The 12,104-nt window shown below is 37.9% G+C and overlaps 1 protein-coding gene across 3 annotated transcripts in view; it reads right to left on the bottom strand.

Moving 5' to 3' along the window:
• Positions 1–12,104, bottom strand: part of WDHD1 (WD repeat and HMG-box DNA binding protein 1) — a 61,935-nt gene that overhangs the window by 49,521 nt on the left and 310 nt on the right. For 2 of the 3 annotated variants that reach the window (XM_072838647.1, XM_072838646.1), the window contains exons 2-3: positions 11,981–12,082; positions 2,671–2,782 (exon numbers count right to left, since the gene is read on the bottom strand). In XM_072838647.1, the coding sequence (XP_072694748.1) occupies positions 2,671–2,782; positions 11,981–12,057 (189 nt within the window). In that variant the 5' untranslated portion in view covers positions 12,058–12,082. Of the gene's footprint in view, positions 1–2,670; positions 2,783–11,980; positions 12,083–12,104 lie in introns of those variants that run through there. The other variant, XM_072838649.1, reaches the window with a different exon arrangement.

Raw genomic sequence — 12,104 nt, forward strand, 5'->3', positions numbered from 1 at the left:
ACACACACACACACCCATATATATCCTTTATTTTAACATAGACTACATAATACAGACTACTTTGCAACTTTTTTTCAACTCACTCTATCTCTGTAGATTAAGATATACAGCACTTATTCATTTTCTGTGTGTGTGTGTGGTTGCATAGTAATACATTACATGAGTATGCCAAAATTTATAAAACAGGGGCACCTGGGTGATTCAGTCAGTTAAGAATCTGCATTGGGCTCAGGTCATGATCCCTGGGGTCCTGAGATCCAGCCCCAGGTTGGATCAGGTTCCCTGCTCACCTTTCTCTCACCATCTCTCTCTCACATAAATAAATATTAAAAAAAAAAACTTGATAAAACAAATTCTCTTGAAGGACACCTTAGTTCTAAGTTAAGCTATTATAAATAAGAGTTTCACTAATATCCTTGACCACAGAAATATGAAAGTGTTTAAGAATTTACTCAGGGTATGGGGCACCTGGGTTGCTCAATGGTTGGGTATCTGCATTTGGGTTGGGTCATGATCCTGGAGTCCTGGGATTGAGTCCCACATCTGGCTCCCTGTGGGGAGCCTGCTTCTCCCTCTGCCTCTCTCTGCCTTTCTCTCTGTGTCTCTGATGAATAAACAAATAAAATCTTAAAAAAAAAAAAAAGAATTTACGCAGGGTAAATAGTCAGAAATGAACCTAGTAGATTCCAAGTTTAACACACAGTATCAATTTACTCTTTTTTGAGAGAGAGAGTACAAGTAAAGGGGAAGTGGGGGTGAGAAGCAGAGGGAGAGGAACAAGAGGAGCACATGCTGAGCACAGAACCTGACATGGGGCTCCATCCCACCACCCTGATAGCACGACTTGAGCCAAAATCAAGAGTCAGTTACCCAACAACTGAGCCACCCAGGAACCCCTCAACTTACTTCTTAAAAAGCTCCCCAGGGGTGCCTGGGTGGCTCAGTTGGTTAAGTGTCTGATTCTTGATTTCAGCTTGGGTCATGAGATGGGAGTCCCACATGGAGCCTGCTTAAGATTCTCTCCCTCTCACTCTGCTCCTCCCCTCTCTAAAAAAACAAAAAACAACAACTCCCCAGTTACACTTCCAGCAACTGTTTACAATAATGTAAAATAATAGAAAATATATATTGGTCTCTGCTTCCCATTCCTGGCACAGATTTCCTAAAACCCTTGTAACTTCCTAAGTAAGTAAGACTATTAGAAACAGCTTTTGTTCTAATATTTGATCTTTGACCCCAGTTCCTGACACAAATCTCCTAAATCCCTTCAAACTTCCTAGGTGATAGAAATGTTTTTTGTTTTAATAGGGCAATTCTTGGTGGGCTCCTGGATAGTTTCAGGATGTGAGCTAGTCATCAGAAAAATCAAACCATGATTAGAAGCTTGGAACTTTCAGCCTTACTCCATCATCATCTGGGAAAGGAAGAAGGGCTAGAAATGGAGTTAATAATCAATCATATCAATGTAACGAAGCCTCCATCCTAATGGTATGGGGTTCAAGGAGCTTCCGGGTTGGTGAACACATCCTTGTAAAAGGAGGGTGGGAGACCCAAACTCCATGGGGAAAAAAGTGCCTTCCATACTTCATCCTGTGTATCTCTTCATCTGGCTGTTCACCTGTATCCTTTATCTATATACTTCACTATATAATGAATTGGTGAGTGTTTCCCTGAATTCTGTGAGCTGCTGTAACAAAAGACTGAATCCAAAGAGGGGAGTCAAGGGAACCTCTGATTTGAAGCCAAGTAGGACAGATGTTGTAGGTAACCTGGGGACCTACGACTTAAAACTGATATTTAAAGTGGGGGGCAGTCTTATGGGACTGAGCCCCTAACCTGTATGGTCTGTGTTCCCTCCTGTTAGTGTCAGAATTGAACTGAACTGTAGGACACTCAAGCCAGTATTACAGAGAATTGCTTGGTATGGGGGAGAAAAAACCCACATATCTGGTGTTAGAAGTGTTATGAGCAAGGTAGTAGTATGAGAGTAAAGGAAAAAAATAGAGTGTTTTTCCTTTACAAATACTTCTCCAAACCCTCACTACCACTAGAATTAGCAACATTTTTCATCCTTACCAATCTGATAGAAAAAAAATCCAGTTGTTTAATTTATATTTGTTTATTAGTGAGTTTTACCTTGTATCTAATGTATATTGATCATATAATTTTTCCTTCTGGGAATATATTTTTCATTATATATGACTTTTTTTTAAGATTTATTTATCTGAAAGACAAAGATCTTGAGTTTCTCTCCCTCTGTAAAAATTTCAGGTAATTTATGGCAGTATTATTTTTTTTTTTAAGATTTTATTTATTTATTTATTCATGAGAGACAGAGAGAGAGAGAGAGAGAGAGAAAGAGAAAGAGAGGCAGAGACACAGGCAGAGGGAGAAGCAGGTTCCATGCAGGGAGCCCGATGTGGGACTCAATCCCGGGACTCCAGGATCACGCCCTGGGCCAAAGGCAGGCACTAAACCGCTGAACCACCCAGGGATCCCCCAATTTACAGCATTATTACGCATATTTGAATATTATTATTTCATAAGAGAAATAAACAAAAAGCACATCTACATTCAAACCTTCAGCAAAAATATTCTTCACCCATGCATAAAAAAAAAAATCACACAGCAGTAGCATTTCTCATCAGTTGCTGTAATTGTTTTTAATACCTTCAAAGTACACGAATATGCCTTTTCTCCAACGTTAATGGACTTAGGATCATCATCATCCAAGTCTTCCCAAATCCTCACATCACCATCACTTCCACAAGTCACAATATAACTGTGAAGGAAACACAGTCATTAGAAAGTCATCCAAGTTTCAGAAAAGAAAAAAGTCACCCAGTTTCAAGCCTATTAATTTTTTTGGAATATTATTTTATCTTTTTTTTTCAATAAAATCAAGGTGTTAGTGAATGTTTTCTCATTTTACATATATAAACCTTAAATAATGAGAACTGCTAATCTCCTATACTATAAAATGAAAGGTAAATTTATAATGATCCCTACAATTCCTCCTTGACAAAAATTCTTTATTTGTAATAATGTAAGAAAGACAAGTATGTAATCTCTGTTAACAGCAGAGCACCATTGTGCCTCTAATACAAAGCAATCTCTGACATATAAAAGCCTTGATAAATGTTTGCTGAATGAATACGTGGATGGATACAAGAGTTTAATTATCCAAAACTAATTATTCAAATGGCTGACTGTATCTCTCAAATCTTGTTTTAAATCTCTTTTCCTCCAGCTGATTTTATTCACTTGGTATGTGTCCTAACTATATGTGTCCTGACATAGAAAAGCAAACAAAATACAAAAATAACTTGGCAAATGGCAAAGAGAAGCCACATAAAGAACTGTAGAGGTTCTTAAGAAAAAGATTAATTCCCACTTGGAAGATCTGAGGCATTCATAAGAAAGTGGTATCTATAGTGGGAAGTCAAAGGGCAAGCAGGGCAAGTAAAACTGGATGCTGAAACTGGTGAAAACAACAGTTCCAGATGAAACCACATGAATCAAAATATGAAGTTAGTAAAATGTGGGGGAGTTCACTTAAAATAAACAGTACACGAAGTCGAGAAAGAAAATGTAGATTAGGGGTCATCCTATTTTTACAATAACAATGCAAGAATAAGGAGCTTAGACTCCCTTCTCTAAGAAATAAATAGGAGGACCATTAATTTGTTTGCCTAGGACATTCCTGATTTATGCATCCTCTCGCTGTGTCTCTCATGAATAAATAAATTTTTAAAAAGCTTTTTTAAAAAAAGATTTCTCACTTTATAACATAGGTAAATCTGAAAGACAACCGCCATCCCAAACCTTTCTTGATGGAACATAACTAATACCTTTCACAGACAACAGGTGTTGATGGATGAAAACCAAAGTGAAGTCAGTCAAGAGGCCCTATAGAGTGCTGTCTTTCAGTCTTTAGTAGTGATGGAGTAAATATTTCATATTACTGTCCCTAATATTTGCTGCAACTAGCCAGCCCACAAGGGAGATGTAAAGTTGCAGGTGTCAGTTGGTGGTACTAATGGAAAGTTATAGTGAAATATAATGGAATTAATGAGAAATACATGTAAGAATAATTAAGCAGTCCTCTGAAGAGCTTTTAGAATAATCGGATCATTCTTCTGACAGTGTTTTCATTTACTGTAGGAATAAAACTGAATGTTAATTTTATTATTGATTATGCCTTTTATAAAACACCTTTCTGTAGCAACTAAAGAAAAATACATCAAGTACATGTTTTTTGTTGGTTTGTTTTTAAAATTTTATTTATTCATGAGACACAAGAGAGAGGCAGAGGCACAGGCAGAGAGAGAAGCAGGTTCCCTGAAGGAAATCCAATGCAGGACTCAATCCTGGAACTCCGGAGTCATGCCCTGAGCTGAAGGCACGTCCAACCACTGAGCCACCCAGGCGTCCCTATCAAGTAAACATTTAACAAAAAATTAAATACTAAATTTCTGCTTCTCAACAAGTTGATAATGGAAATGTAACATGAACAAAATGTTAGTTGATATTTACCATGGGGGCTATAGTAATAACACTAACCACAGGAAAGTCAGAGGACACAAAATTCCTGAAGAAACTTGAGCATCTACTTTGTAGGTTAGTAGTTATCTTGTGACTCCCTGAAAATCAAGCTTCGGCAGCTGCAGAAAGCACTTTGCATTTTGTCAAGCATGACTTTTCATAATTCAATATTGTTCAATAGAACTTTTGGAGAAGCTAGAAATGGTCTATGTCAGGCTCCTGAGCAATTAAAATGTGGTATAAAATGTAGCTAGTGCGACTAAGGAATTGAATTTTAAATTTAGTTAACTTTAATTTAAATCGAAGTAGTCATGTGGCTAGTGGCTATTGTACTGAACTGTGCATCATTAAAACAGATGACAGTGCTCTAAATTAATTTTGTTCAGTTTTCATTTTAAATTTTTTAATGCAAGGTATAAAGTAATCGCTGTTAATATGTTGTCTCCATTAGTAAAATAACTTTTCAAACAGTTAAATGATACTAGTTTTACATCAATGTCATCAGAGGGTTTAAATAGAAAATCAGTCAGATTACTTCCATTAATGGTTTAATTTTCTCTTCAGTTCATGGAAACAAAGCAAAGTTTTTAGAAGCTTTCACTGTGAGAGTGAAATGTCTAACGTTATTGGGAATTCTACTTAACTTCATTTGAAAAGTTCAATGGTAAAGATAAAATTCTTAATTTTTTTAAAAAAAGATTTTATTTGTTTATTCATGAGAGACAGAGAGAGAGAGAGAGAGAGAGAGAGAAAGAGGCAGAGACATAGGCAGAGGCAGAGGCAGAAGCAGGCTCCCTCTGGGGAGCCTGATGCGGGACATGATCCCAGGATCTGGAATCAAGACCTGAGGCAAAGGCAGATACTCAACCACTGAGCCACCCAGGTGACCCAAAATTCTTAATATTTACAGTAATACACATTTTAGTTGAGCACAGCATTGTAGTAAAAACAATGTACTTACTGAAATAAGAAATCTATGAAACACAAATGTACTTGGAATTGGGACTTTAATTCATAACCAAATGCACTATGATAATGAACCAAACAAAATGGAAGCCATAGTTGTCAAAGTTTGAGATAATTTTATTTATACTCAGGATGACAACAAAACTTTTATAACAAATTGATGTTAAATACACAAAAATACTTCAGCATTTCATGAGATGCTTTCTCTTCTGCCTATCAATAAGATTTTTTAAGTACTTGAGCCTTTGAAGAATGACTTTATAGGACACTTAGGTGCCCTACAACAACAGTGTTATTACTGGAAACAAGTTCCCTACATTTTAGTTGCACCTTGCTTAATATCAGTTAACAATCTTTAATTTAGGCATTCAACTTAAGCCTTTGAAGCTTTTAGTAAAATGCAGTTAATGAAAACAAAGCTTATGCAGAAAGATACTAAAATATATCCCTAAAAAGCAAATAAGAATTGATCAAATTGTATATTAAAAGCTGAAAGAGTAAATGACATAATTTTGAAATTTTCTAATTGTACCCTGGAACAACCTGACCTGTAAGAAGAATCTTCTGAGAGAATTCCTTATTTATTTATTTATTTATTTATTTATTTATTTATTTATTATTTTTTAAAGATTTTATTTATTTACTCATGAGAGACACAGAGAGAGAGCAGAGACACAGGCAGAGGAAGAAGCAGGCTCCTCGCAGGGAGCTTGATGTGGGACTCAATCCCCGGACCCAGGATCACACCTTGAGTCAAAGGCAGATGCTTAACCACTGAGCCACCCAGGCATCCCGGAATTCCTTAACTGTATAAATTTATGTTCTGTGCCAGAATAAAATGAAATTGAGTAGGCTTAAAATTTTTGAAAACATTCAAAGAAACCACAATTTACTTGATGAACTTTTGTCTTATGTTAAAGAACTAAAAAAAAATAAAATAAATTAAAAATTAAAAAATACTGAAGAGCTTACTATTGAAAAAGGATAGTCTGAATGCAGGCAAAAAGACAATCTATAAAAATACTGAAGGTGAAGGATCTACCCATTCAAAATAAATTTTTAAAAACTGAGACTCTTCCATTTAGTTGAATGTGCTTACTGGGTATGTGAAAACCTAAAGAGTATTTTCTTTTTCTTTTTTCTTTTTTTTTTTTTAAAGATTTTATTTATTTATTCATGAGAGATGGGGGCGGGGCAGAAATACAGGCAGAGGGAGAAGCAGGCTCCATGCAGGGAGCCTGATGTGGGACTTGATCCCAGGACTCCAGGATCATGCCCTGGGCCAAAGGCAGGCACTAAACTGCTAAGCCACCCAGGGATCCCCTAAAGAGTATTTTCTTATTGAAAAATATTATGATTTAAAAATAAAATTTTAAAAATTAAATTAAATTAAATTAAAATTTAAAAAAAATAAAATAAAAATAGAATTAACTGAAGGTCTCACTTCAAGGTCTTACCATAAATGTAACTCTTAGGTAGACTACAGCCTATTTTATTTTATTTTATTTTATTTTTTTAAAGATTTTATTTATTTATTCATGAGAGACACAGAGAGAGGGGCACAGACACAGGCAGAGGGAGCAGCAGGCTCCATGCAGAGAATCTGACGTGGGACTTGATCACACCCTGAGCTGAAGGCGGTGCTAAACCACTGAGCCACCTGGACTGCCCTGCAGCCAATTTTATAAGAAAAATAAAAAGAAGATTGTATTTAAAAATATATTTTTCAGAAAAATATTAACAACACCATGTTTCAGATAGGCTAAAAAACCGATTAAAGTACATGAATATGGGACGCCTGGGTGGCTTAGTGGTTGAGTGCCTGCCTCCAGGCCAGGGTGTGATCCTGGGGTCCTGGGATCAGTCCCTGCGTTGGGCTCCCTATGGGGAGCTTGCTCCTCCCTCTGCCTGTGTCTCTGCCTCTCTCTATCCGTCTCTCATGAATAGATAAATAAAATCTTAAAAAAAAAAAAAGTACATGAATATGTATCAAGAATCTATGTAAATAGATTAATGTTTAGAAAATCAACGTAAAAATTTTTTTTAATGTTTTAAAGTCATAAATGTTCTTACAAAAAAATGTTTTGAAACAATTTTTTAATAGAAATGTTATAGATCTGGGCAGCCTGGGTGGCTCAGCGGTTTGTCTTCAGCCCAGGGTGTGATCCTGGAGACCCGGGATCGAGTCCTGCATCGGGCTCCCTTCGTGGAGACTGCTTCTCCCTCTGCTGGTGTTTCTGCCTCTCTCTCTCTGTTTCTCTCATGAATGGATAAATAAAATCTTAAAAAAAAAAAAAAATGTTATAGATCTAAGACCAAAACAACATAATTTTCCAATCAATAAATAATTTTAAAAACTAATTTTAACTCTTTGAAATTCTTCTCCCCACTCCCAAAGTTGTCCTGGTTTACATGATAAAAGCATTGTAAGTTTCTGAGCAGAAAATCACTGTAAGAGCTAATTCTATCATGTCTTTATCCTCCTTGTGACATAACTCAAAAAGCCACCGTTACCAAAGCATTTCTTACCATCTGGATTCTCCATCCTCAAGAGCAATGTTCTTTCCCTTATCTCACCACCCCTCCCTGACCCTTCCTCTGGGCCTCATGAAATTCATGGTCAGGCACCAGAAAAATCTCTGCGTCCTCAGTTTTCTGAACATTTCTTCTGAGAGCACTGCTTCCTCTTCAGTCCTCTTAAAAGGTGGCTGATTTCTCTTCTACATTTTTGTGGGGCCTGTTGGTGGGCCTTCCTTGCACTTCACTACCACTCCCAATTCTATTGCTACGACCTATTTTAAAAAGCGAGGGGGGGGGCAAAAAACTGCTACCAGAATACTACAAATCCCTAAAGAGAAATCTCCCATGTTCCCTAAGGATTTTTAGCACAAGGTTCATTGTCATTCTCTAACACTATTCCTATCAGAATTCTTAGAGTTTTCTGTACCCATGTAGACAAAACCTTGTATCAGATCTTGTCCTCTACTTCATCTCAGAGTACCATGGTCATAGCATTGATTTTGCCTTTACCAGTATTGTAATATTGGTAAATTTAAATTGGTAATATTGCTTCATAATTTCTTTTTTTAAGATTTATTTATTCATGAGAGGCACAGAGAGAGAGACAGAGAGAGACAGAGAGGGAGAGAGAGACAGGCAGAGACACAGGCAGAAGGAGAAGCAGGCTCCATGCAGGGATCCGGGGTCTCCAGGAGCACGCCCTAGGCTGAAGGCGGCGCTAAACAGCTGAGCCACCTGGGATTCCCTGATTCATAATTTCAATCACCTAATCACTTAACTTTTCACCTTATACACTTAATATCCTAACTTCAACTATTTTTTATTTCTACAATCTAGTGAAACTACCTCCTTACTGTCTCTCACTCCCTTCAAATTCTCACATCCTTCTTAATCTGGCTTAGGTTCCAGCGTGTCCTTAAATGCACTCCTTTGCCTCATTCTCAAACCTCTTTCACTTTGTCATACTTACCTGGCAAAACCCCAACCCTGGTTAAATCCAACTCTACTGCCTATTACTAAGTTTGCACTTGCAGAGCTAAACATGGCTGGAGAAAAACACATAACCGGGTTATCTGGTCTCACTTTAAATTCATGATCACTAACTTAAAGAAGGCCTTCAGTGCTGCCCAGTATTCCAACTAACATTTCCCTATGCCATTCAGCTTTCCCACTCTTCTAATCACCTATCTCATATCTACTCTTTCTTCAAACCTCTACTGCCTCCCCTCTTTTTTTTTTTTTTTTTTTTAAGATTTTATTTATTTGGGAGAGAGAGAGAGAGTGAGCAAGAGAGAGAGAATGAGCAGGGAGAGCCAGAGAGGGAGAAGCAGGCTCCTCGTTGAGCAAGGTGCCCGATGCAGGGCTCAAACCCAGGGGCTGGGATCACGACCCCAGCCAAAGATACTGAGCCACCCAGGGGCCCCATGCCTCCCCACTCTTACGTAATGACTTTGCTTCTTATTTTATTCAGAAAACATAAACAGTCTATAGAAATTGGCCACATGTTCTCCCCATCCCTTCTAGGTGCTCCTTTCCTCCAGTTGTGAATTTGACCATGCTCCTATCTTTAGCCACTCTCTCCCCCTTGTACACTATATTGTAGCCCCTCTCACCTACTCAAGGTCATCACTCCAGCAATTCTCCCTTTCTCTTCTAACATTAATTTATCCCTCTCTGTTGAATCATCTGCACTCATATATATACTGTATCTTTCACCGTAAAAACCTTTCCTGACCTCACATTCCTATCCAATTACCCTTACTCATTGTGTGTCATCCTAACTCCTATCCTTCCTTTCTGTTCTCTTGAATTCACTGTGACAAGGCTTTCATTCTTACCACTCCATTAAAAAAGCCCAAGATCACACAACGCCTCTACATCACTAACTCTAATGGTGAATCCTCAGTCCTTAACTTTACCCACCAGCATTTCACATAGTTTATTATTTCCTTCTTAAAATGCTTACTTCATTATCCTTATAGACATCATTCTTGTCTCTTGGTTTTCGCCTTTTGTCATCACCTTTTCTTAGTCTCCTTAGTGGATCTTCCTTCTCTAACTCAATCTCTAAATATTTTGCAATGTCCCAGGGCTTAGCCCTTAAACCTCTTAACTACATTTACTCCCACCACAGGTGATTTCATTTAAATTCATAGCACTGAATATCTGATTGACAACTTCCACATTTAGATATCCAGCCAGGATCTCAATCCTGAACTCCAGGTGGTATCAGCAAGATAGACATTTCTATCTCTAACACATTTCTTCTCTTAGCATTAGACCCATTTATCCAACTGTCTACATCTCTAGTTGAATATCTCAAAGAAATATTCCAAAACTCCTAATTTCCACCCACATTCTACCTCTGAAATAAGCACCTCGCAAGCATCATTTCCTCAAATGTAACATCCAGAAACATAGATTTTTTTTTTTTTTTAAGATTTTATTTATTTATTCGTGAGAGACACAGAGAGAGGCAGAGACACAGGCAGAGGGAGAAGCAGGCTCCATGCAGGAAGCCTGATGTGGGACTTGATCCCGGACTCCAGGATCACGCCCTGGGCCGAAGGCAGGCGCTAAACCACTGAGCCACCCGTGGATCCCCCAGAAACATAGATGTTATCCCATACATCTCCCTCTCCCCTTCATCTTTAACGTCTGACCTATCCTATTGATTCTACCTTTTAAGTATTTCCTGAATGTATGCCCTTTCTTCCATACAGGTCTTCTCTAGTCTAAGCTTCCATCACACTCCACGACAGACTAATACAGAGAACTCCTGTCTTTCTGCATTCACTTCTACTTCTCCAATTCATCCTCTGTGTAACTTCTCAAAAACAAGAGTCTGATCACATCTCTCTACTTCAAGTTTTTAATAAATTCCTACTACTTTTAGAATAAAAACAAGATTCCTTAATAAAGCCCAGAAGGTCCTAGGTAGGCTGCCCACTGCCTACCTTCACAGATTCATCTCTCATGAACCTCTGCACCATACTCTACATTTTGTCATCCCTACCTTTCCTTCAGTCCTATGAGCATTCCATGGTCCCTACCACCAACGGAATTTTGCAGTCTTCTCTCTGTCTGGAATGCCACCACCACCCCATCTTACTATATACTTCCTAATGCCTACTCAATCTTCAGATCTCATCTCAAGAAACAATGCCTCAGAGAAACTGCCTCCTCAAACCATATCAACTTTCCTTCATACATGCTTTATTATTGCACCTATCACTTACTATTTCTAAACATACATTACTTTGTGCTCAAGGTCTGTCAATCTAAAAAGACTTTAAGGTCAATGAAGAAATAGATTGTGCTTTGTACTACTGTATCTGTAGTCTCCACCAGACTTGACACGCAAATCTTTTTTCAATGAATGAATCAACACAGGAGTGAGGGCGGAAGCCACACAACTGGATAGTACTGCAGAGGAATGGAATTTAGAAAGATAAAAGGGTTCCGGGAAATATCGCAATTTAGCAATCAAGCGAGGAATTAAGTTGGAAAAAAAAAAGCCATCAAAAAGCTAAAAACAACAATTAATAAAACGAAACAGCATCACAAAAGCCAAGGAAAGATACTACACCAAAAATAGAAGGGGCCACTGAATTTTACAAGTAGGTAGCTAGAGATCTGACAAAAGAATATTGCGGGACACAGAGAGGAAGTCAACAAAAGGAAAATACAGGAGAAAGCTCACATCTTTCTAACCCCTCTGGAAATAAAATCTTACACTCGTTAACTTTTTCAATACACTAAGACTACAATGGCGGTCCGAATCGAACAACAAACCTAAGGAAAATATATGTGCCATTTTAGATTTCAGCCTTATTATTTCTCTCTACCTGGGTGAGTCATATTAGCTTGACTGCTTAGCTGACCTATAACAACTAAAGTTCTAATATTTACACCCGAAACGATCTTTTCGTTTCACAAAGGACCTTACCTCCCCAAATCGTCAAAGCAGACATCTGTGTGTCCCTCGGTATGTCCAAATCTCATCGGCTTCTGTGTGGCAGGCATCTTTTCTTCTACCCACCTAAAAAGGCTTTATAAAAGCTAACGTTATT

Source organism: Canis lupus, chromosome 9 (assembly GCF_048164855.1).
Source record: "Canis lupus baileyi chromosome 9, mCanLup2.hap1, whole genome shotgun sequence".
NCBI lineage: Eukaryota > Metazoa > Chordata > Mammalia > Carnivora > Canidae > Canis > Canis lupus.